The sequence below is a fragment of the Pogoniulus pusillus genome, chromosome 20, assembly GCF_015220805.1.
Source record: "Pogoniulus pusillus isolate bPogPus1 chromosome 20, bPogPus1.pri, whole genome shotgun sequence".
Taxonomy (NCBI): domain Eukaryota; kingdom Metazoa; phylum Chordata; class Aves; order Piciformes; family Lybiidae; genus Pogoniulus; species Pogoniulus pusillus.
The window spans coordinates 4,671,873-4,698,369 of NC_087283.1; the positions used below are offsets into that span (position 1 = coordinate 4,671,873).

The following is a 26,497-nucleotide window of genomic DNA, read 5'->3' on the forward strand; positions in this document are numbered from 1 at the left end:
AATTACATATACATTAATATGTATTTAGTCTATTTAGTTAAAGGTTTTCTGTGGGAGATAATTAAAGCATATGAAGGCAGAGTCTTCTGGCACTTGGGTATGGTGACATTAGACAGGCCATGCATATATCATGTGTGTCTCAATCTTAGAATCCAAAAATTTGTGTTAGAGTCGAGAAAGGTTGTATTTCTTCATTAGCTGTTCCCAAGGAACCAAAGATCCCAGAGGATGCCAAAGTACATTAATTTTTATCACAACATGGAATCTTTCAGGTCTGAATGGCAGCACGCAGCTGCTTGGGGCTCTCTGAATTCTATTACAGCTCTATATATCTCTAGGCAAAACAGAGGAAGGAGTTGTCATTGGCAAGCGAAGTGTTCAGAATGCATGAAGTGTTTTATTGTTTCAGTGATCAGCTATGGTCCCCCAAACATTTTGCAGGGAGTTAGCTGTTTTCAATGGGAAATCTGGCTAATATGTAATAAAAGCAGTACCTGACCTTCCTTGAGAGCTGTAGCTGTCTTTTTTTTCTAACAAGTCTTTACTGTGTCCCTGTGAAGTTGACATATTTATAAGTACATGCAGAAACAACAAATCATTCCATGGTGATTGCAAAAATGAACATTCCTTTACAGCTCTTTTTAACTGCTGCTGTGTCTGTCTAAATAGTGATTTGCTGTTGGGATTTTGCAGAAAGTTCTCTGTGTCCACTCTGAGGTAGTGAACGTCCTTAGGTGAGCTGCTGAATGAAAACTGCCAGTTTCTAGACATGTTCATTGCTGCTGTCTCTTAAGCATCAGGGAGTTTTAAAACAAAATGTCTTTGCAAGGCATGACAAGTAATGGGACAAAGCACACCTTTTATTGTGCTAGAGCTTGAGAAAAGGAAGGGGATGCAAAGTGGAAATGGTGAATGGTTGAATGGATAAAGAATTAAGTTGTGGAGCATTATCCTATCCCTCTTCTGCCCCAACCTGGCCCTAAGACTTTAAGAAAACATACATATGGAAGTATTCTGAATCCTCAGGGATACAGAACTAGCAATAATACCACACTTTGACAAAGAAAGACATGGTTTATGGGATGGATTTTGGTTTGACATGTGGTCCTGAGGAGGGACTGAGGTGAGGGAAGTGCAGCACTTACGCCTGATAATATCAATACCCAGAGTATGCTGTGTGCTGTCAGTGAGAGAAAATTTAGACTTACATTGCACGTATGTAAAAGGGAATTCAAAGCTGTGGATAATGGGCCCCCAAAATAATAATAGTCTCTGATATGAGGGGTTTTAGTTGTTTTATTTCCTCCTGTGTGTGTAAGAAAAGCTAATAGAGAGAAATCCAGAAGTAGTGTAAGTTTCCTGCTTAGTTCTAAATCTGACTGTTTACAAAGGAAGAAGCAGAAGTTTCACTGCTCCCATTAATCTCTTGAAAGTGGAGCAGAAGTATTTGCTGAGCAACAGTGTCAAATCCTGCAAAGCAATCCAGTAGGATGAATTTCAGAGAATTTTCCTTGCTTGTAGCAGGAGGTCAGACTCCATCAGGCCTCTAAGCCCTCTCGTAGTGGCTTGCCTTAAATGAAGCCTGTCTGACAAGGATGCTCAATTCTGTCAGCTGGCAGGTAGCACTAGAGGGTATTTTTGCTGACTTTTCAGTCAATGTGTTTAAAAAGAGGGATGTTAGAGATTAAGCATTCATTTTAAGAATTCATTGAGTCAGCAGTGCTTGTTTGCTTTGTTTGTTTATGTATTTGTTTGTTTTCATCAAGTAAATATTTTTGTGTCAGTGTTAGAAACTTCTCAAGGCTACACCTTGAGTACTGTGTTCAGTTTTGGGCTCCTCAATTCAAGAGAGATGTTGAGATACTGGAGTGTGTGCAGAGAAGGGCAATGAAGCTGGTGAGAGGCCTTGAGCACAGCCCTGTGAGGAGAGGCTGAGGGATCTGAGGTTGTTTAGCCTGGAGAAAAGGAGGCTTAGGGCAGACCTCATTGCTGTCTACAAGTACCTGAAGGGAGGTTGTAGCCAGGTTGAGGTTGGTCTCTTCTGCCAGGCAACCAGCAACAGAACAAGGGGACACAGTCTCAAGTTGTGCCGGGGGAGGTCTAGGCTGGATGTTAGGAGGAAGTTGTTGCCAGAGATAGTGATTGGCATTGGAATGGGCTGCCCAGGGAGGTGGTGGAGTCACTGTTCCTGGAGGTGTTCAAGAAAAGCCTGGATGAGGCACTTAGTGCCATGATCTAGTCGATTGGCTAGGGCTGTGTGCTAGGTTGGACTGGATGATCTTCCAACCTGGTTGATTCTATGATTCTAGGGTGCATGGTTCCAAGATTTTCTGCTGCTGCCCCTTAGGGTTTCCTAGTTGCTCAGTTTCCCAATACTGCTTGTAAAACTGAAGGGGATTTTTGAGATGCTGGGTTAACCCACTTTTTTTTCCCCTGGAAGGTTATCAGCCTAGCCTGTGTGTTGGTTATTTCCTTTGTGCAAACAGCCATTCCCTGACAGAACTTTCAGAGGAGGCAACGTGCATGTTCGTGGTTGTGGGGTGGAAAAGTTTAGTGGGCTGTGATTTCGCTTCTTTGTGGAAGAGAAGTCACAACTCTGCCTTCTTTACTGGCCATGCCATAGGTCTACAGTTGCTTATGGGACTTTGGGGATATGGCAAAGCTTTTTCTGTTGAATGTCTGTGTAATTCCAAACAGTGTGAACTTTTCAAATCACTTGAGAAGTGCCCCAGATGGTGTGACATTCTGCTTCATGGGAAGATTAGAAAGTATTCCCTTTGCATAATTTCTGGTTAACTATTTCATTACGTTTGAAAAGGGAGAACACCAAAGCCAAGAACTCTGTTGACATTTTGGTGGTGTTTGTTTAACCTCCTAGTGCACAGGCTACATTTGTTGAAAAATATTATTCTTACCTTTGCAAATCATCAGTAATTAATTCCCTTGGAAATATCTACTGCTGCACACAGCCAGCTTGGGAGGCTGTTGACAGATCATAGTTTTACATCAGGTGCTAACAAATTGATTATTAAATTTCATAACTAGTTGATTTATAGTAAGAACTTAATTTCTGTATCTCTCTAATATATTAACTTACTGTATTTTCAAATAGTGTAGAGCACTTGGATTGCTTTGTTGCTTCTAACAGTGGAGTGAGCACAACATATGAGATGTAAGTGCCTTGCCCAGTGCAGTAATGTACCAGAGACTTGCAAAGAGTGCAAGATATTAGATGCTTTTCAGATGATACATTCATAATGAAGAATGTCCTTGCTAATTGTAGGTACATTTTAGCTTTCACTGAATTGTAGATGGGCTTAGCAGCAAGGTGAGAGTTTCCCAGAACTTCTGCCTTGCTTGCAGTTAAAGCAAGTTGTCTCCTTGAGCCTCAGTCATGCTGTGAAAGATAAGAAACAGTGACTCCATATCATGGTGGGGCAGCTCATGTTCGAGTCCCAGTGCATACCTAAATTGTAATGGTAGACCACCATAGCTCACTTAGCATGATATAAGTCACTGACTGAAAACATATTAAGGAGACACAGGGGTAAATTTTCAAAACACTCTGCAAAGTTTTAACTGTAGAGTGTTTCCAGAAATATCACATAGGTGTCGTGGTTAGAGGGAGCTTTATCAACAAATAAAGTAAACACTAAAGAAGATTTTCTTTTGCTGCTGCCATTTTTTCTTGGCCTTGGCTGTGCCTGTGATGTAGAATTACAAATTCTTTTAAACTGAGAGTAGATTTTTCCCCCCCTTATACTCAGGAGGAAGCCTAATGTAGATTGCAGCAATGTTTTTAATGAACTTGTGAAATCAAGGTCATAGTTCTGCTATTGCTTAAAAATTCTCCTGTCATGAAGCAAAATTGTAGTGCCAGATGTGTAGTGTGATTTGTCATGTATCTGAAATTTTTTGTTCCTGTGTAATGATACATTCAGTGATAGAGTTCTGCACCACTGAGATTAGAATCTGTCATCTGTGGCTGAAAGTCATCACTATATGGTGGTTCTTACATAGGTAATCTCTTTCATTTCTTGGTGTTTAAATGTCCAGTTCACAAAAACTTAGATGACAGTTTTCAGTAATTGGACCTTTGTTAGCAGTCTGATGAGAGACACTAATAGCTTAATGGCTGTGGATCCAAACCTGAGAGGTGGTTCATCCTGAGCTGAAATGAAGCACAACAGCAATATCTATTGGCACAACCCTTCGGCTTTCTATTCTGTGGTGTTTTCTAGATAAAGCAGTTTTTAACCATTTAAAGGGAGAAAAAAAGGATTTCTGAAATGGAATCAAATATTACTTTTTCAGTATGGAGTGTTTTAAAATGTTTGTCCCTCTATTTAGCTTTCTATTTCTGCATAGATTTCTCTAACAGAATATTGTAAGTACTTTTTATGGTCTCTTTAATGTCAATTACTTAAAAAGTTAGACCAAAATGTTTGGAAAAGGCAAGAAAGGACTGAAGCGGTTTTGGCTTGATCCTTTGTTGTTGTTTTTTAATTAAACCCAATTAAATGACCATACAATTCCAAAGTGCTGTGTCCAGTTCTGGGCCTCTCAATTTAAGAGAGATGTTGAGGTGCTGGAAGGTGTCCAGAGAAGGGCACCAAGGCTGGGGAGGGGCCTGGAGCACAGCCCTGTAAGGAGAGGCTGAGGGGGCTGGGGGTGTGCAGCCTGCAGAAGAGAAGGCTCAGGGGAGACCTCATTGCTGTCTGCAACTACTTGAAGGGAGGTTGTAGCCAGGTGGGGTTGGGAAGGCTCAGTGGAGACTTTCTTGCTCTCTACAACTGCTTGAAGGGAGGTTGTAGCCAGGTGGGGTTGGGAAAGCTCAGGGGAGACTTTCTTGCTCTCTACAACTACCTGAAAGGAGGTTGTAGCCAGGTGGGGTTGGGAAGGCTCAGGGGAGACTTTATTGCTCTCTACAACTACCTGAAAGGAGGTTGTAGCCAGGTGGGGCTGGTATCTTCTCCCAGCCACCCAGTGACAGAACAAGAGGACACAGCCTCAGGTTTAGGCTGGACATTAGGAGAAATTCTTCATGGAAAGAGTGATTGGCATTGGAATGGGCTGCCCAGGGAGGTGGTGGAGCCACCATCCCTGGAGGTGTTTAAAAGGAGGCTGGGTGAGGCACTTAGTGCCACGGCTTAGCTAATGAGAAGGGTGAGGTGATAGGTTGGACTCAGTGATCCTGGGGGTCTCTTCCAAGCTGGTTAACTCTGTGAAGTTTAAAGAGAGATTCTATTTACAAGAGCGTACAGACAAAAGCAATCAGGTAGAATACAAACCTCGTTAAGCCCAAACTGGCCTTCTAGAATCCTCCACCCTTCCGCCCTCAGCCAGCCTGAGGGCAGGCCGGAACTGCCCTCCCCAGCTGGGGCCTGCAAGGCCTCCCTCAGCAGGCCGCATGACGCAGCTCAATTCCCTGCCCGCCAGGAGCCATCTCCCCTGCCAACCGTGAGGTAAGGAGAGGAGCGAAGGGAGGAGAGGCAGGGAAGAGAAGGGAAGGGCAGCAGTCAGGCACTGCCTTGCAAGCTGTGACACCAGAAGACAGAATAGAAGGACAGTATAGAGATTTCCTGGGGCGAGCAGGTCCTTCCCCCTGGGATGGGCCTTTGTCCTTGTGGTTTTGTGAAGGGAGACCCAGGATCCCTCCAGCCACCGCAGAGTGTCACTGACCGCAGGGGAAACGCAGCACTTGCCGAAGCACACAGATGGCTCACACAGCCTCCGAAGCTTTCTGTTCCATTTTTTCCAAGTTGGCACAGGTACAGCTGTTGGATTGTTAACTTCTTATTAGAGCAGGCTACACTGGTAGCTGTCCCAGCGGGGCTGAAGTGGAGATGTATTTTAATAAGAAAACACAGCCCACTGTTTATGGCAATGCTTATGTGGCTTTTGCACTAGGCACCTGAGGTGCATTTGAGTCCCCCCAGAAATGTGGGTTGGTTGTGTTTTTAAACTGGGCTATCAAAATCTTGGGTGTTCAGACGTGCCTGATGGAAACTAATTGCTTAGATTGGGCTCAGTGTTTCGTATTCCTTTCCAGAATTCCTTTTGCAGATGCTCAGAGCTGCAGTATCCGTGTCCTTCAGCCATGATCTGACTCTGGGTCCCTTGTCATCCTTTGTGTGGAGGGCTGTGAGGGAGTGCTTGGACAGAAGAGAGGCAAAGCAGCTACGTTTCCTAGTTGTGCTTCATTTATTATCTTCAGGATTAGAGTTTATGTCGAGTGGTTGATTTTGTACCGTGGGATTTGGCCAGTTGCAGTGAAGACATAATAGGCTGAAAGGGGCTATACAAACAGATGTGGCATAATATTGTAGTGTTGGGACATAAAAGATTTTAGTGAACAGTGAATGAGGGAATGAAAGGTATTTGTTTGGGAATCATTATTTCATGTGACCTTTCATATTTAATTATGTCGGGGCAAAGATGCCAGATGCAGAGTCTCAAGTTTGAGGTTTTCAGCTCAGGTGCACTTGCTGAGGTCTGCTGCATCAGATTCTGAATCAATCTTGTTGCCAAGTTTTAACTAGCGATGATACTCCAAGTGTAGATCCATCTGAGGTCTGAGAACCAGAGTCTTTGCTGTGGTTTGTGAGGACTTGGAAAGAGCTAAGAGAGAACAAAAAGGATGTTTGTCCTTGATCTTGCTGTGGAGTTTGGAAAGGCTGCAAGGTATATAGCACCCTGAGATTGTGGTGAAAACATTGAAGAATTTTAAGTTTTCTGGACCTGGTTTTGAATGAGAGAGATATGTGAGAGACTAGGCTCTTTGCCAGCTTAGTTTAGTAGAATCTTATCTTCACAAAGCAAATTAGGAACACTTCGTTTCAAAGTTCGTCCGTTGTGGCATTTCTGTTTAAACTGGGTTAGCTGAGTTCAGTGAGGAAGGATTTTGTCTGAAGAGTCTCATCTCTATTGTGTGCAGTTTTCCCACCAAAGACTGCAGCTTCTGGAGGATTTTTTTTTTCCACTTAATCACTTTCCCCCTGCCATTTGTGCAAATGTAAGGCATAGGTGTGTATCCCACACAAGAAAAAATGATAGTAGTTGCTCCACCACTAGAAGTTTCTTTTCTAAATGCTTTAGAAGGTGACTGAGGTATTTCCAGTGACCTGCCCATTCATGTCAGACATCCATCCACTACTGTTGTGAATGTTCAGGGCATACAAAGTTGGCTGTGATCTGATTCATTTCCCCACCTTGAGCACCACAGCTGTGTCTCCCTGTGGCCAGCTGTGGCCAGCTGTGCCTGCCAGTGGCCAGTGCAGGGCAGCTCCTTCTCAAATCACCCTGCAGGTGCCCTGCCACCAGAGCCTTCACACCCATACCAAAGACACACTTTGGTTCACACATGTGCTAGTTTGAAGCTAACTAGAATGTTTTGGTGAGAAGAACTAGATTACAGGCTGTAAAAGGAAAACAGTGGTGATGTCTACTTTGCTCACAGGCTTGCTGAGATGTATAGGAACAAGAAATAAAAACATAGATAACCACTCTCACTTGGGCTGCTGCTGGGGAGCTGTCTGAGCTGTACATTACTCTCTAACCTCACCCTCCATTTTGGACTAACCCACTTTGCTTCCTAACCCTCTGGCTGAACTTCTATTCTTCCTTGGGAGTGGGGTAAGGTTGAGAGGGATAGGGAGAAGGTGAAGGGGCGGTTGAGAGCCCCTCCTGGGGACACAGGTTTCTGGGAGGGGAGTTGTGTTTCTGTATTACCTTTTTGCCTTGTATATTTCTGTATAAATCTGTATTACTGTAAATATCTGCTTGTGTATTGTGCTAGCTGTAAATATAAGCTGCATTCGTATTTCCAGAGCTGGCTGAGTCTAGTCTGGGTGATTTTCTAAGGTGGGGGGGGGCAGGTAACACCCAAACCATCACAACACAGCAATGCAATGACTTGTATTTCTTGGAGATTTCTTTTCCCTGATGTGATTTGATCCAATGCTTCTAATTGTTTAGGCCTCTTCACATACTCATCTGCAATGCTGCTGTGTTTGGGGCTCCCTGGTGCTTGACAGAGGATGACCTGGAGTCGACCTTCCAGGTGAACCACTTGGGACATTTCTATCTCATCCAGCTTCTGGAAGACATTTTACGCCACTCATCTCCTGCCAGGGTTGTGATGGTGTCCTCCGAATCACACAGGTGGGTGAATGTTGCCTTTGGTTTAGCTGAAGTCTTTAATCCATAAAGCATGAAACAGTTATGGCAGAGCTGCAGAAGTTTGTGAAAATGCAAGGCCTTGCTCTCAAGCATTTTCCTTTGAATAATCTCTTTAAAAATAGAAGCATTACTAATGCCTGTGGATGTTACTGGATTTGGCTCTGTTGCTGGCTAAAGTGTGTTCTACTTTTAGAACAGCGTGTAGGTATTTTTTGATCATTCTTTGTATGAATGCAGATTTTCACCGCGTTTCAGACCACTCATTGATTTTGTGAGGAGATGGAATAATAATTGATTAAATCTGAATGGCATGACCTGTATTGATTTGTCATTCAACAACTTCAACATCATACCAAGAAGAATGTGCAGTTATTTTAGCAGGAGAAACAATGCAATTAAAACCTGCGAGATGAAATCCAATTGTTTTATAATGAGAAATTAGGGAATTCAATGCAGACATTAGCTGTATAATTGTAAAATGGGAAGTAGTGTAGTTAATATGTATTAGAAATCCAGCCATGCTTCTTTTGGTAATTTTTTTAATTAAAATGTTAGCTGCTCATCTTTCCTTCTGCCAGGAGAAGTAGAGTTGGCAAAAAAAAAAAAAATAAAGGCAGTTTGCCTTAATTCAGACATGGTTGTGGTATTTGTGTTAATAACTGAAAAGATAAGTTTGATTTAAATTAAGCTCCTTGTGCAAAATGCATGCCCCAGTTCTGAATTTTAGTAGGCACCAACCACTTACTGCCTTGTGATTTAGTTCAGGGACTGCAGACTTAGCCCTGTAATGTCCAGCTTTAAACGTTGCTGTTGATTTCTATTTCACTTTTGGTTGTATGTAGCAGCTCTAGCAAACCAATGTGTGAGTGCCTCTTTTTTTTTCCCCCTCCTGTCTTCATATTTCTGAAATGTTTTAGTGACCCAGAATGAAGCTTATTTTTTTAATCATGTTTCCATAAAATGTAACCCCAGGGACCTGGTAGAGAGAGACCAGCCAAGGGTCGGGCTGAAACCTTTATCACTTCCAAACACAGGGGCTTATGGTATAAATGACATACTGCAGATAGATTTACTTTTACCATTTTAAATTTATGATGGCTGAAATGAAAGGAAGCAATAGAAAATGCCAGTAATAATCCTCCCCAGTGTTAAAAGACATGAAATGTCTAGTAATTAGGTGGTAACAAAATCTGGACATCCTTATCTTTGCAAATCACACCAGGTTTGTGAAAGCAAGTAGCAGAGTCCTGTTAGGAGTGAGAGAGGCTACTGTGGGGCAAGCGAGATAGCTCTAGAAATAAATCTGCCAACTCCAATCACTTGCCAGATGTGGAGGGCACAATGGGATACGTATAAATGAGCTGTTATTTAATGGGAGATTATGTTGAATTGTCAGCTGCTTGTTCCCCTCTGTAAGTTTGTATCCCTGGTAGTATTTTAAATGACATCTTTGTTTTTCAGTGTATTAAGTGCTATGTGTAACTAGAGTTCACATCTCTGGACATCTTTATCTGTGTTTTCAGAAACAATTTCTAAAGTGCTCGTGGCTAAGATCAGCCAAGGTTTATAGAAACCCAACAAAAAATAACTAAGGGTCTGTGTTTAAATGAAATAATAAATGCAACTAGTAAATTTCTCTTTATTAAGGGGTCCGATTCGTGTGTAATGGCAAATGTTAAATTAGTATGCTTTCCCTCCCCCAGTCTGTTTAATGGCAAGAAGTTGATTTAAGGAGTTAGTTTAGAGGTTAGGTAGTAGTACTTTCTGACCTACTTGAGAACTCTGAGCCTTAAACTATGTTGTAAAACAGAAGTGTTGGTATCTAATTACTTCCATAAACCTTGGCTGGATCTTTTCGCTGGAGTCAAGACCCCCTGTTAGGGGAAAACTAAAGCCCTGTGTTTGCAGAAAACATTAGACTAAACTGCTCCAAGGCAAAATATTTATTTGCCTCTCTGGTTCTTCGCTGATTTCCAGTTGGTTCTCTGGATTTGGCGCAAATTATTTCTGTTTAAATTAAGCTTTTGGGTGCTTTAAGCACATCGTATTAAAATCAGAATAATAAGGAGGTCGACTTTCCTTCTGTCTATATTTCTGTGTTGTTAATTTGATTGTACAGCCCTTATCCTTCTGCATTCACGGAGATTGCAAATGTAAGTCAAACTGACCCACATAAGCACACTTGCAGGACTGGACTCAAAATATGCCACCATAACACAGTGTACACAAAGTAATTTATTTATAGATCATTTCTGGTGTCATAAATTATTACTTGAGGAATGAATATAGGAAATTCCTCCCAGAATAGTCCTGTTAATTTCAGAAACGTGTTTTATCTAAACAAAAATTGTGAAACTGAAGGGCTAATTCTGCAAGATACAGAACATCCTGGGTTCCTCTTGACTTCAAATACTGGGGTTGCTTTTCTCTGAGTGTATTATAATTCTCCTCACAGCATGAATGTAGAAATTCCAGCTGATCTCTTCATTTCTGGGCATGAGATGCAAAATTAGTAAGGATATTTTAAAACATTTTTCTAGTGTGTACTGTAATTATGTTTATCCCTCTTCTCCCCAGCTGATTCTGAAAACTCTGAGTGTTAAAAAATGCTTGCTAAATCCTTTTTATTTTTAGAAGCTCTTCTGAATGAAACATAGATCTGTTACTAAATGTAGTATTATTTCCTAGTATTAAGATATACCAGTAAATTGGCACATGGAATGTTAAGAATTGGGGGAGGGGGGGGAATGCTATGTGGAAACTTCATTTTCTTCATCTAAATGTCTTTTGAACATTCACTACTTTGTTATTAAAAGGGAAAAAAAAGAAAAGGAATGAAACAAACAGCTGGTGTTTAATGACTCTGTCAGCCCCAATTAAAAAACATCAACTAGTTACTTTGATTTGTGTTCAGCCATGCCGTGGGTATACTTAAAAACATTATACTCTGCCAGAACTCATTTTGGCTTTGTTTATATTTATCTTTTAAACATATAAGACTATTGATGGCAAGTTACCAAGGTTATAACCCCTTTATATTCATCAATTTTTAATCCAAAAAAAGAGTCTAAGAGGCAGTGAGACTCATCCATAGTTACTTGAACATTTAACTGAAAGTGTGCAGTCTGTGAACACTGGGTAAAATAAGCAGGGGAAGGGAAGAAAGGGAAATGCAAGGATGCTGGTTTTCTCTGCTTCTAAGGCAGAGTTATTTTACCCTGCGTTAGTTCCTCCAAGTTGCTTGTGCATTCGTGAATTCAAGGCAAAATCTTCTTTTCAGATGTAAAATAAAGTGAATCGTGAGTTACATGTATGATGCCTTTAAATCAGTAAAGCCCTTTTTTTGGATCTGCTTCTATTTATCATTTGCTCTTTCTAAATAGTCAATAATTTTACTGCCATATTATGCGAAATTATTCCTTGCATCTCTGGCACTTTCCAGCAGATGCTTTCAACTGCTAAATGAGGTGGCTTGTGTTGATTCTGTCCAAGTTCTCTTGTCTACATTTTGTGTTGTTCTTAATGAGAGTAAAATTAACTCTGGGTTTTTTTTTAGATTTACAGAAATTAAAGACTCCTCTGGCAAACTTGATTTCAGCCTGCTTTCTCCATCTAAGAAGGACTATTGGGCTATGTTGGCCTATAACCGTTCCAAGCTTTGCAATATACTCTTCTCCAACGAGTTGAACCGACGCCTTTCTCCCCACGGAGTGACATCTAATGCAGTCCATCCTGGAAATATGATTTACTCCTCCATTCATCGAAACTGGTGGGTGTACACCCTGCTGTTTACCTTGGCTCGACCTTTCACCAAATCCATGGTAAGTGAATGACTTACAGTATTTTACACATCTTCATTTTTCGAATCAGGGGAGTAAAGTTACAAAAATCTAGATGTAGGTCTCAGCTCTGACCTTTTGCAACTGCCACCCTTATTCTACTGACAAACATTGTGCTCTGGAAGAAGATTCTTCGACCATTATGGATTAACTTTGTCCATCTTCAGTAAAGGAACCTTCTTAGATGAAGTTCCTTACTTCCTTGTTTGAATAGATGATTTTCACTGTGTTTAAGGTAGTTATGCATCTTTCATCTGGGATAGTTTAGAGTTATTTCTGTGCTCAGTATACGTGAAACATCAAAAAAGTGTTTTGGTTTTGAAGTGGAATATGCTTGACTGCATTTTTTATGTAAACAGATGCCCTAGTTAGAAAAGATACTACAGACATTATTAATGGCTGAGGGAGAGTGCTTTCAGTGGTAAAAGCACTTTCATTCATATTTTAAGAAACAAAACAGCCCAACAATTTCCTTGATTCTTACACAGTCCTTAAGGCAATGGAGGTTTTCCCTTTGTCTCCATTGGACTTTGGACCAGGACCATGGCATAATGAAAGGCTATGCAGCTCTTTCACAACCACCTTTATGAGGCATCATTATGAAAGAATTTGCAGCATCTCCACTGCTTAGCTGGGTTGTTCTTATCCCTTGAACTTCTAACCCAGGATATTTATAAGGAGAGCTAAATTACTTTTTTTCTAGGTAGAAGAAGACTTTTGCTCCATTGAGAAATGGCTCCCTTTAACCTTATTGCTGTTTCTCATCTCTTATTGAATGACAAAGAAGGATATTCCCAAAAGGAGAGGGAGTCATCCTTGAATATTTGAAGTTTCCAAACAGGGAAATGAAAACATTCATGCCACTGCAGAACTCATCTAGGCCTGGCGATGTGTTCAAGCTCTAGACAGGCCCCTTTTAAAGAAGATTTCACAACTGACAAGTGTGGTTGTGGTGTAATGTAACTAGTAAATTATCACACTGAGCTGGATTAATTTGGTTTATTTGAAAAAGAAAAGTGAGGGCATTGTTGAGGCAGAAGAATCCAGATTTACCTAGCTTAATCTACCACATAATCTGTAGTATCTAAACAAATCAATGGTGGAATTTGTATATGTAGCTGCACAAAGAATTTTGCTTGCATGTTTCGTTATCACTGAGGTAATTAAATCACTCTTAATCTATGCTGGATTGATGTAAAATGAAAACACATTGTATGATGCTTAAAATTCTGCTTACATGTCAAACAATGAACAGATCTTAAACAATACTGCATCTTCAGCAAGGGCTGTGGAGCAAAAAGATATGCCCTAGTGTTGTGCACTGACATGTGTCAGTCAGAAGTGTCTCCACACCTCTAACCTCTGCCTGCAGTTTGCAGCCTGTGCATGAAAAACCTGTTTATGCCCATGAGGTTGGTAAGTGAGCATTCTGGCACCTTGGGACAAGTGATAAATGTCTTTCAACTGCACTTTTTTTGACCAGGACCTCTAAAAACACATATAGTTTGTAAAACAGATCCTTGACGTTCTCTTGAGAACAGGTAAGTGAATGTTATCAGCAGCCCATGAAAAGGATCCACTCTGTGGAACATTTGTGAGTTGTTAGTTTCATTTGCTCTGACATATTTTCACAAAGGAACCTTTTGTGTTTGCTGCTCACATAATCTCATCTGCTAAGGAAGAAAATCAAACACTGAAATACATTTTAAATTCTTTAAAAGAAGGGTAGATTTTGTTACAACATTAATTTGTTTATAGGTGATATAATAGAGTACAAATATAGTGTATATAGAGAGGGCATCAAAAAGAATCAGTGTTGGATAATACTGCACCCTAGCCCAAGCCCCATCACTTCAATAAGCCCTTGGCTTTTGTATGTATTTCATGGGGGTTGTTTGAATGTTATGATGGAGTGTATGGGTTGAGTGTAAGCATCATCTTTATACCTCATAATATGATATCAATTGTTATGTTCCCTTGAACCTTACCAATGTTTTTGAGGTGCTGGTAGAACTAGAAGAAACGCCTCATCCTGGGATGCAAACAAGCTGAGCAGAAATTCTCAACATCATTAATGCAGCAGTTTTTCTATTTTAAGATTTTTAGGGAGCAAATAATTTTCTGCTTCTCTTGCCATTTCTGAGCAATGTTTTTTCAGGGCTTCCTCTCAGTACTTCTATACCAGCTCACCCCACAGCTTAGCTGAGTATTTTGATCAGAATACTGAATGTGAATCTTAAAGGTAAAAGCTGCAGTCCCAAGGTTGTGAACTGCAGGTTGCTGTGTTTTAGAAGAATGTCTGCATTGCACAATGCAGCATGATGCAGCAGCATTTAAAGTAGTTGCAACTGAGCTGGGGCCATAACTGGAATGGAAAGATCTGCATCAAGGTTGTGTGGAGAGAGGTAAGGATTATCAGTTCAGCTGGGATTGCCATGCAGATGTGCCTGTACCAGTTTTGATCTCTGAGGCAGGAGCTTTAGCAGCTGCAGCATTATGGCACCTGTAAAGCCTAATCCTCCTGGAGCCATTTTGAAACTCTTTGCTATGTTTTAAACTGTACATGCACATACATGCATATATATATATTTATATACACACACACACAGAGACTGCAGCTGCAAATACCTTATTCTGACTGGTGTCTTTTTGTATTATTGTATTAAAAGCTGCTAATAGAAAATAATTACATCTTTAATTTGTATTTCACAAAGATAAACTTAATAGAGGTTTTCAGAGCTGTGGATAGCTCAGAATAACAGCCAGAGTTTCAGCTCCTTTGGAAACTTTGAAGCTAGATGCAGGAGAAAATTACCAAAAAAAACATTTTTATTTTCTAATTTTGTAGAAAATATGTTGGTTGGTTGTTTTTTTTTTCCCAGAATAAAGTAGATTCTATATTCTGTGCTGGCTGCAAGTTTCTATTGGGTAATTAATCTTCACACCTTTGACTTGGTTGTCATCATTTTCTTACAAACTAATCTACCTGAAGTTTACTTACTTGAAATTGTAACAGTTTAGTAATTATTTACTTTTGTTTCTAACAATGAAGAAATAATACATTGTGTATCTGAAGTACATTTTGTTTTAACATTGTTGTTCGGTTCTTGGCTGTGGAATAGCTCCACTTTGCTTGATGAGGATGTAGTTGCTGTTGCGTGCTGTGAATCACCATTTTCAGGAGAGGTCATGCAGCCTCTGGCATGTGGCACTTGGGACATTCAGCATGATAGAATTTACCTTCGGAGACACTGCTGGTAGCTCTTCAGTTGTATCTGATTGCCTGAAGCACTGAGAATCAAAATTCTAATATTGCTGCCTTATTTAGTTGTTTGCTGTTACTTGCTGCAGCTGCGTTGACTTGAACGTAATTTCACTAATTAGGACAGTTCATGAAGTCAGGCTGGTCTAAGATTTGTGGATCATTTAGAATCTGTCCTTTTTTGCTTAGATGTGGCTTGTCTGTCTTCTCAGGTATGAGGCTTTTAGAGGCATAATTTTAGTTGCTTCTGTTAAACTCTCTTGGAGGCTGGCTGAGGCACTTATTGCCATGGTTTAGTTAATTAGAAGGGTTAGGGGATAGGTTGGACTCAAAGATCTCTTCCAACCCGGTTAATTCTGTGATTCTGTGAATGGTCATATCTTACTGCAAGAAGAAATGCAGCTTCACTTTTTCCAAACCTGTTTTATGAGTGACTACAGCATAAAAATTGTGGTGTGTTTGTGCTGGTTATAGTGAACTCTTCTGTTGAATCATAGAATGCTGTCTGGTCAGCTTTTGAAACAGAATGAAATAGTTAAATCACCAAAGGTTATAGGTATATGGGAAGTACTTTTCTTAAGCAGAGCACTGGAAACTGAAAGACTCTTTTTCCCCACCCACCTCTTTTCAAGATCTCAAATTTACAAGGATTTGCTAATCAGAAATGGAGAATAAGTATTTCTTTGTAGAAAGCAATAGCTGCACATAAATTACCATTTTATTATTGTGGTAACTGTAGCTCTACTAATGTTCAAAGGGCTTCTCTTTTACTTACCACTATAGAGTTACTCAGTAAATTAGAGACGCTTATAGTATAATTAAATGTAAATCGAAACGAGTGGCCACTGTAAATAACAGATTGAAAAACAACCTCTGAAACTAACAGGCCATATACATGCTTAGCTGCTTTGATCCAAGGCTTTATGGTTTTGCTTCCTTGATTGTTTTCTTTTCATTTTTTTCCTCCTATTTTCTTCCCCCCTCTTTTTTCATGCTCTTTTTCTTTCTCTCTTCCTCATAGTTGGCTCAAGAACAGTTTGACTTATTTGTTTCTTTCATTTTAAAGTAATGCAAATCATTCAGAACACATCTGATTTGTTACTATTTACATAGAAGATTAAAATTAAATACATTTATTGTAAGATTCAAGCTTACAGTGAGTGTGTTATCTAGTGTGACTCCTGGGTGATTTTGTGAGTGTAAAAAGCCATATAAAATTAGAAGCAGAGTGCTGTTATCACACACTTGTGATAGTCTTACATAGAACCAAATATTTTTGTTGGCAAGTAACAAGAGCAGAAAGAATATCATGTGTTAGAGTAGCAAGAGCTTAGCACATGTTTCAGTGAACCAAATTTTCAAGTCCTTTTACACTAAGAAATGGCTAGGGTTTTAGAAGTTCTGAGGCTATTGGGTTACATATCCTGTGGCAATGCAAAGCCAGCCATTGTGCTAGAGGTTTAGCAGATGTGTTGCCTCTTTCAATGACTGGGAATAAAACATTGGTTCTGTTGCTGAGATACAGATTACAGCTAGAAAAGCTCAACCTGTCACCTTTAAACAGCCAGTTAGCTGCAGTAAGACCTTTAATATCAAGACTGATACTTGAATTGCTCTTTGGCTTTTTTTTCTCCTCCCACAAATAAAGGAACTTTTCAGAAAAGGATTTTGTATTTGAAGTATTTGCTATTGGGAATTATCAGGGACATTTTTAAGGATCCTACAGTCTTTTGCATGTCTTAGTTTTACATAAAACAATGGATTCTTGTCATTCTGATGTCGTCACAGCAAAGTTTTAGGCTGCTGGCATGTATTGCAATGCTCATATAGGTAGGAGGAAAACCCTCTGCCTACAACTTCTTCACTACTTTTACTTTTGCCATATGTTGGAAGCATCTAAATTTAAACTTCATGTGACGATTTGTGCTCACACCTAACATCAACTCAGAAATGCAATTCTGGCAAGAAATGAAGCTGCATCTACAGGAGTGACTTGCTTCTGCCTAATGATCATAGAATCACAGAACACATGTTCTTGGAATAAAACTGAAAGATAATCCAGTCCAATCCTTGACCCAGTCACATCTGATTTCATTTGATAGAAGCTGAGAAGAGACCTTGCAGTCTCATCATCTCTCCTTTCTCCCTTGTTCTTTGCTAAAGCTGGAATAACCCTTAATGCTGGTGACAACAGTTCCTCACTAAGCAAATGTGTTTTGCTGTCCAAAGATTTGTGTGGGCTGTGTTGAGTTGATGTTGGCTTCCTTTTCAAAATTCACAGTTTGGGCCGAATTCTGCCCTCAGCTCCAAGAACTGCCCTCCTCTCCTGCATATGCAGCTCCAAGAGCAGTCATGGGCAGGGTGGCTATGTGTGTTTTGGCCTAGAATTTGGGCTATATTTCCTCCCTGAGACAATTCTGGAAATCCACTGGGGTTTCTTGAAAAGCAACAGGCAGTTCTTATGAAAAGAGCCTCATGGTTTAGATTTGATCAGATTGGCAGTTAACTTTTCTCAGACTGAGTTTTAGGCTGGAAGTCAAATAGAGGATGAAAGGGGACTATCTCCTGGCTAACAGCAATTGTTGTGGAGAGTGTGTAGATCACATCTGGAGATGTTCTCCTGGGTTTACACATTAATGCCTAATGTGTAGATGTTAAAGCCATGCTAAGGAGCAGCTCTTGTTTATCACAGAGGTCTGTGGAGTGTACCTCTGTGGACTGTTTTATCTAGTTGTTTCCTTGCAGAATACTGGTACTTAAAATGGACTGAATTGGGTAGAAGGAAAACAGGCATATGCAGAAGAATATGTTGATTGGTTGTAGTAGGATAGTAAAGAAATGCTTCCAAAGTAGTTGTTAATCATTTTGGAAGGATGGTGCAAAAATTCTTCTACGTACTTAGAATTTCTGTGTCCTATCTAGCAATAAAATGTAATATAGGCTGGTTTATTACCAAACTTGCATTTAACTGACACATATTTTAACTTCCTGCTAAAATAAATGTAGCATGAAATATGAGGGCAAATTAATTCCATCTCCCATAACTTATCCCACAGAAATGGAAAGTCTTGAGGAAAACCTATCCATATGCCAAACAGAACAGCTCAAGCCCTCAGCATGCAGAACAGTACTTGGGGTAACAGTGGCCACAGAATTTGCTGTGTCCAGCACACCTCCATAGTTCTTTGTGAAGCAGCTCTGTTATGCCCTATAGTTTTGTGGAGGAAGCAAGGAATTTCTTCTTGCTCTAGATCTTTGCAGAGTTTCAGAATGCCCTGCCAAGTATGTGGGCTGCAAGCCAGGGAAATGTTTGATCCATAATGTTTTATTTTACATGTAATTAAATTAGAATTTGAAATGTAAAAGCTTATTTCACTATTTTTTTCAGCCTAAAAAAGCTTTCTGGAATCAAAAAAAAAAAAAACCAAAACAAAAAACCAAACCTGCATATACCCCTTGTGGAATGTCTGCATACAAGTCTGAATTGCCCAGAAATGCTAATCTGTGCAACCTCACATCCAGCCTGATGTTTTCTTATCTCCTGCCTGAAACCTGGAAAAGATTTGCCTTATGGGTAGTTAATAGCATAGAACAGAACATCTCCTTCTGAAACTTGCATAAAGTCAGGCTTGCATTCAGTTGTTGTCATTTCTTGATTCAGATTGTTACACTTTCTAGAAACAGACTTTTTAATAGCATAATGGAGGAGCATCTGGTTTTTGGCTAAAAACTGCATTCCAAATATAATAATGAGTGCTTAACAACAGCTATTAAAGGTAAATCCTTTTAATTTCTGCACTCTGGAATCTGCATCCTCAATTTATTTCTTGTCTGAATGTCCTAGATTTTCCTGCACTGTTTCCCTGTGTTCTTTTGGAGTTCTCCAAAGAAGACTGCAAGTTCCTGCTTTTTTTTTTCTATTATTGCTTCTCTTTTACTCACCATCACTTCCAGCACTAAACTGCAGTTGAAGTGATGTCTCTGAGGTGTTATGCAGCATTGATCTGCTCAGAAAGTATTTGAGGAGCCATAAGGAAGCAATTTTTTATCATATTATTGGTGTTGTGGTGCTTGGGTGTCAGGCAAGACTTTGCAGTCAGACAGAAAGAGCTGAACAGAATATTTAGTTTTTTTTTTAATATCATTGTTATACTCACTGTTAGGAATTTGCCTCATCCTTGTGGTAGTGTTCTTGAGATGTTTCTCATACAGAAACATCATTTGTTTTATTTGCTGAAAAAAAAAAATTATTATCTGCTGCAGTAACTGAAAATGAGTTAGGTATTAATTTTCCATGGACAAAAATGGCTAAAACTGAGAACTTTGTGTTTGAAGAGACTGTTAAAAATTGGCTGTTAAAAAATGAAGCTTAGATAGCAAATTTGGTGTTTTCAAAATACTTGAAATTCTGAGGTTCTGAGGGGTCTTTGATTTTTGTGTTTGCATTTATTGTGCACATTGCTATACAGGTATTCTTTTTTCAGTGTCAAATATTACAAAGAGATGTTGAAGCAGGATGAAAATGTAAAGTTTGGGTGGGAAAAAAGGATTCTAAGGATTCTGTCTCTATTTACAGTGCTCTGTGAAGAGTTATTTTTGTGTCTTTATTTTGCTTTGTCAGTGAAGATAACAGCTAATAGCAGCACTAGATGATATTCTGGATTAAATGTCTAACCTCCTGGCATCCCTTCCTTCCCTTGACTGATTAGAGGCATGTTCTTCTTCATAGAGTGAGTGCATGCTGCTTTGCCACACAGATGTAATGTTAAAACTCTACTTATGGACAGGTTTGTGGCACTTCTGGTTCAACAAAAAAGAATTCTTGTGTAGTTTACATAAATCTAATTTATTTTTTTTTTAACCAGCATTGCTAAGAAAATAGCAAAGCATATGTACCATATGGCTTTGATATAAATAATACACTGGGAAAGATAATGTAAGAGAAAATAGACAATGAAGAACTTTTCTGAATGTATTATATACTTGAGGTATATAAACCAAAAAGTAAATCATAGAATCATAGAATCAACCAGGTTGGAAGAGACCTCCAAGATCAGCCAGTCCAACCTATCACCCAGCCCTAACCAATCAACCAGACCATGGCACTAAGTGCCTCATCCAGTCTTTTCTTGAAGACCCCCAGGGACAGTGCCTCCACCACCTCCCTGGGCAGCCCATTCCAATGGGAAATCACTCTCTCTGTGAAGAACTTCTTCCTAATATCCAGCCTATACCTACCCTGGCACAACTTGAGACTGTGTCCCCTTGTTCTATTGCTGGTTGCTCTTTTTCTGTCTGTAGCTAACAACAGTAACTTTTGCTAGGAATAATCTTGGTAAAATTTAGTGATTTCCTGTATAAGCAAGCAAATGAACTTAAATGTCTTGAAGACCTTTTAAAAAATGGAAACAAATTGCCTCTGGTTTTGTTTGTTTGGTTTTGTTTTCTGTTTGTTTGTTTTTCACACACTTCTTTGGTGCTAGTGCAAACATGTAGCTGCTAACTTGGGAAAATGGCAGGTACTGTTTAAATCAGTTTTATGATCTGTTCTGGTCTGCATCTCCTTAATGTATCTCTGAGCTAAGGTGGTAATTCTTACCTTTGTTCACTCTTAAATGGTCTTCTGATTGTGTTAGTATCACAGAATCCCAGAATGTTAGAGATTGGAAGTGGCCTCAAAAGGTCATCTAGTCCAATGCCCCTGCCAGAGCAGGACCATTCTAGATCAGGTCACACAGGAACACATCCAGGTGCATTTTGAATCGTTGTGTTAATAATTTAAGGTTAGCTAATTAAAAGGGATTATTATAGAAGTAATTCTGTACTTTTTGCCTGATAAAGGTTTAATCTCTGATGACTTTGTAGCCTAGCTAGCAGCGAAAATTGCTGTCTGAAATCACTGTGCATTGCTGAGGACCAAATGCAAGCATGCCCCAAAACTGTCTGTTGTGGTTTTGCTTTCAGCAGAGTCCTGCGAGTGCCCCTCGCTGCACCCCAGAGGCCTCTGGTTACAGTCACTGCAGATGTGGTGACTCAGCCCTGCCTGTGACCCCACAGTTTCTCATTTGTGTGCCTGAGCAAGGTCACATAGACAGTTTGTTGTAAATAACGCAGTAGGATCCAGACCTCCTTGGTTACCAGCTAGCCCATAAATCACAGGATTACTCATTTTATTTCATAACAAGAGAGTAATAGAGATAACAGTTTTATGAATGAGATAACTGTAATCAAAGGCAGAGCCAATGCCCTGCAGTTCATTTCTGATGATCCAATGATCTGTTGCTAGCATTCAAGAAAGTCTCATTCACAGTGGTAAAACTGAGTTTGTAGCTAGCAAGGAGTTCATCATCACCTTTTACAAAAATGTGGGTCCTGAAACTTCTTTTTAATTGATGATTTTTAACTTTTTGGACAGACTACTGGCTACAACACTGGACAGCCAGCAAGTAAATTGAGCCCAACCAAGCACAAATTACACAAGGCACTTCAACTCAGCCAGATATTTTCAGCTATTAAAATGATGGTACTGTGAGTGATAGGACATGTGAGAAACAAATCCCATGTTGGTTAAGACAAATTTGGGTTCCACTTCAAACTGCTGCCATCTGCTGCAGTTTAGAAGCTGTGAGAAGACCTTAGTGATGGAGTGACGGGGTGGGATGTGGGGTGGGTATGAATAAATAGCTGTAAGGACTAATTGTGCTTCATTAGTGTGCTTCTTACTTTCTCAATTTTATTCTCTTAAGTCAAGTTTCTTACTGAGTTTAGAGTCCAGGAACTGAATCTTTTTTTGCTGTAATTTCAAAAAAACAAACCAAACCAAACCAAAGGAACAAATCTGCTGTTAATTCCTTAAAACTCCTCCTGTATGATTGAAAATTTAGCCAGTGTGGCAATTAGGCAGTAGTGCATCTTTTATTTCCTCATAGTTGTTTCTCCCTTGTTTTTTATTTGCACATACATAGCCATCTAGTTAGCTCTCTTAGGGAATAGAGGTGCTGGTCAAATGTAAAAAGTTCAGGAAAAGCACTGGTTTTTGGACAAAGTTCTTTTTTTTTGTTTGTTTCTTTGACCTCTAGGAGTTAAAATCCTGTGTCCTAATTTAAACCAGTAAATGGAAAAAATAATGACATTAGATAACTGAACATTGTTAGCTGCTGTCATTTTGTTAGCATAAGTGACAGAGCAATATAAATGTTGTGGGTTCTAGAACATGGTTTGTCTTTCCTTTTATATATATATATATATATATATAAGTTGCCATTTATGGATGGACAGATGTTCAGGAAACCCCAAGCTTTTATTGGTTGTATTTAGAACAGATGAAATACCAAACTGTTTAAAAAGGAATGCAGTGTAGATCCTATTTTATGAAACAGTCACTTAAACACTGTTTCTTAACTGGGTGATACAGTGCTTAGTTACATTAATGTTTCCCTAGAACTCCTTGGATGTCTGAGATGCTTTATAACAACGTAGCCTTTTCTTTTCTCTCTGTCATCTTTGAGGAGGTGCCATACCACTTTAAACAGTTCACCAATCAGTTTCATATGATGGATTCTCTTTAATCATTTACATTCAGAGAAAGTCAAATATTCCTTAGGAAGCCAAAGTAATCTAACAGAATGTATAGTGTTTGTGCAGCTGGATATCTTATTTATTTGAAGTTCTCAGGGAAATCTCTTCTGACTTTACAAAAAAAGATGGAAGAGTAAACAGTAAAAGTGTCCAAGTAATCTGAGCTGGAAAGTCTTTCTCTTAGAGCAAAGCCATTAAAAAGGTATATTTGTAAGGTCCAAAAATAATACAGTATATCAAATGCAGAGCACTACACAATGTTTTCTTAGTGTTTTCACTATTTTTACATGTATATATGTGTGTGCATGTAACTATCTCTCTCTATATAAATGAAAAATATACTTGGGGTTTGAATATATTTAATGTTCCTGGATAGATCGACACAATAAGAGTTCTGTTTTCCTGAAAAAGTGGATCTGTTTGGTTTTTTTCTCTCTGTGAGATGTCATTCATCATCATGATGGCATACCTTGGACATGATAACTGAATAACTGAATTAACATTCCTAAAAAGCTTTTTTTTTTTTTTCCAGGAAAGCCATTGGAAAATGTACATGTATGTATAGAAAAATCATCTTTCTAGGCCTTTGGGAGGTATCCCACTGTGCTATTAATAGTGTTTCTAGATCTTGTCAGTTCTTTATTCCAACATTTGCTCTGCAGATCAGTAATTTTTTTTTCTCTTGAGGAAAATGTGAGAGAGTTTACTGGGTTGTGTTTGTTGCTTTTGGGTTGTTTTGGGGTCTTTTTTTTTGGTGCTACGCATATGAATGCAGTGATTTTTCTAAAGGCAAGACTCAAACTGCAGGATGGATGTTCCTTGGCAGCTTGGAGCATTGGCTTAGAATCTTATGTGGAGGGAAATAGGTCTGTGGTTAATGAGACTGTTTTAGGGAGTATTTTTGGGGTTTCCACTGTATATTCACTGGTATATTTTGTAGTTCATAGCTTCCATTTGGTATCTCTCTTTGAGAGTCCTTGAAAAAGCTAGTCAGATTCTGACTTCTTTCTGAACTTCTTTCTGCTGTAGGCCTATTTCTTTTACTATTTTTGTGCCCTAGTTTCTAAGTAAGAGTACATGTGTTTCTAAAGGGAAAGAAAGAGGGCATATATGCTCCAGAAAAGCTTAGGGAACCAAGATGTCTTCCTCAATTTTATGCAGGTATTAGTGCAAGTTTCAGTGTGACTTGATGTGGCCTTGTGCCTCTCCTCTTCCTTTCTTAACCTACTGCCTTAGACCTTAGATTGGTGGTTTCTCACCTTTCTCAATAAAGAAAGAAAGCACAAATATATGACTGCATATTAAATATCCTGTAGGTAGTGTCTCTAAGAGTAGTTTTAAATGTTTATATGATTCAAGAGTTGTATTCAAGAAGAAAGGAGGAAGATTTGGATGGAAAAATGAAAGTAAACAAAACATAAAAACTTTCTGGAATCCACTTCCCAGCTGAAATATTAAAATGGTTCCATGCCTTGTTATGTATTATATGGCCTGATTTACTTGAGATAAAGTGGCAGATTGTACTCATTCTTTTCAGGGGGAAAAGTGAACATGATACCAAATTTACCATGCTTAGTTCAGTGTGAAAATGCTCAGCAAATGATGCACTCCTTACTCGTTTTGCAATAACCTGTATGAGGATTTGTATGCAAAGAATGTATGAATCTACTTAACTTTTAAAGTTTTCTTTGTGCCTTAAAATACTTGAGTAGTATTTCCATTTTCCAATTTCTTTATTTTGCTGTTTGTTGTTAGAGCAGTGACATCAATCCTTTTTTAGCAAGGGGGATGACAGTAAATATAAATATCATAGCCAGATTCCATCCATTATTTAAGTGACAATGTGGCTTTGCAGTTATTAAATATCATTATGGATACAACACAGTCTTATGTGTATGCCACAAAAAATCTGTAGAAGGTATTTGAGGAACTTTCTTAATTGCAAAAGCATCACATTGAAATGAGGTAAGGATAGCAACGTTGGAGTATGCATCTTATATAAAAGCCAAGTTATTTCTGAGTTACAGTGAAAATTGTTTTTTTTTCTGAAAGACAGGATCTACTTTGTCCCAAAACTCTGTCTTAAGAGTTGACATTTCCAAAAGTGGAGTTCTCAGACATATGCTGCTTCTGTGGGTGGTACTTGCAACCTTAATGCATTTAAGATGAATATCACTATTAATTCAGAAGGATGTTGAGCAGACATAGGATTTGAAACTTACTGTGCGCTTCTTTTTAATGTCTTATCACAATGTTGCTAGTTTCTTTTGTTTCTAGTTGAAGACTGTGCATACATAAGTGGCTGGTGAGACTCCTAACTGATTAGGAAAGTATTTACTCAAGTGTTGAATACCAAACTTTATATAAGAAAAGAAATTTGCAGGTCCTTGTGCTGAACTGATACATTGCAAGTGATTTTTCTATTTAAATACTGCACCCAGCATTATGCAAAAAGACATTAAAAAATGCCCAGTTTAGAGATTAAGAATACTTTGAAATATGAGGATTAATTCGACTTCTCTTGAATGTAAGTTTGTTTGTTTGTTTTCCTTAGGGTTAACTTGTCTGTCACTGTAATCTATTAATGGATGTAATCAGTTTTTTCCCATTTTGCTAGAAAATTGGAAACATTGTTTCTTGCCACTGAAGAGCATTACCATAAAATGTTGGCCTGAAACGTCAAACTTACATTATGATGAATACTACCAGTACAAGAAAACTAATTTAGCACTTCAAATAAAACAACTGTCTGGGCAATTTTTTATGATAATGACTTTGTAACAGTGTCATTTAGAATCCAATTGTCTACTCACATTGAATAGTTCATCCCACTACAAACAGTGCTGTTGATCTAGCAGTGTTAATTACAGAGCAGAGACACTATCTGCAAAGGGGGTTTGAGTGTCCTGGTGCTCCTTGCCCCAGTACTGAAGAGACCTCTCAACTGCAGAGGAGTTGTGGCTGTGGAGGAAAGGAATTTCTCCACTGCAGTTTTGCAAGGCAGAGGCTCCAAATACTAGCATACCTGAGCAAGTGGGCAGGGACTTGGACTGGTTGGGCATCTGAAAAGCTCTTCCATACTTCCTCCTGTGAACTGGGCACACATGTTACGGTTCTTGTGCTAAATCTGATGGCATAAATGTAAAAACTTTTCATTCTTTTCTGCATACTTAGTGGTCATTTAAAAAAAAAGTAATACATGCATTTATATTTTGTTGAGATATCATGAGAAAACTAGAAATTAACTAACCAGTTCTGCCAAGAAATAACATATTAGCCTGAGCTGAATGTTGTGAGAGCTACACTGCTTCCATTTACTAAACCAGTATGTGTGAAGTGAGCTTTTTCCTCAGCTTTTGGACCGGAAGTGGTGACTGTATTTGTGAGGAAAAAAAAAATGGATTGACTTCAGTTCCTTTGATGAGAAATGTAATGAATTTCCACCTTTTAAAGCAGTCACAACAGTTAAGTATCACCAAAGCTGACAGTTCCACTTGTGATATTTTTTTGTCTCATTCTGGCTTTGTTTTTAAAGGAAGTGTTTTTATATAAATCTTTTTATCAAAGCACTATCTGATCTTATTGTTGGTGATGAAATTATATTTATCATTATTTCATTACCTGTAAGCTTATTTAA

General features: G+C 39.0%; 1 protein-coding gene across 2 annotated transcripts in view; it reads left to right on the top strand.

The window, feature by feature from the left end:
• WWOX (WW domain containing oxidoreductase) overlaps nt 1-26,497 on the top strand; it is a 539,956-nt gene that overhangs the window by 129,968 nt on the left and 383,491 nt on the right. For both annotated transcript variants that reach the window (XM_064159955.1, XM_064159956.1), the window contains exons 7-8: nt 7,978-8,163; nt 11,738-12,002. In XM_064159955.1, coding sequence (XP_064016025.1) covers nt 7,978-8,163; nt 11,738-12,002 — 451 coding nt within the window. The remainder of the gene's footprint in view (nt 1-7,977; nt 8,164-11,737; nt 12,003-26,497) is intronic.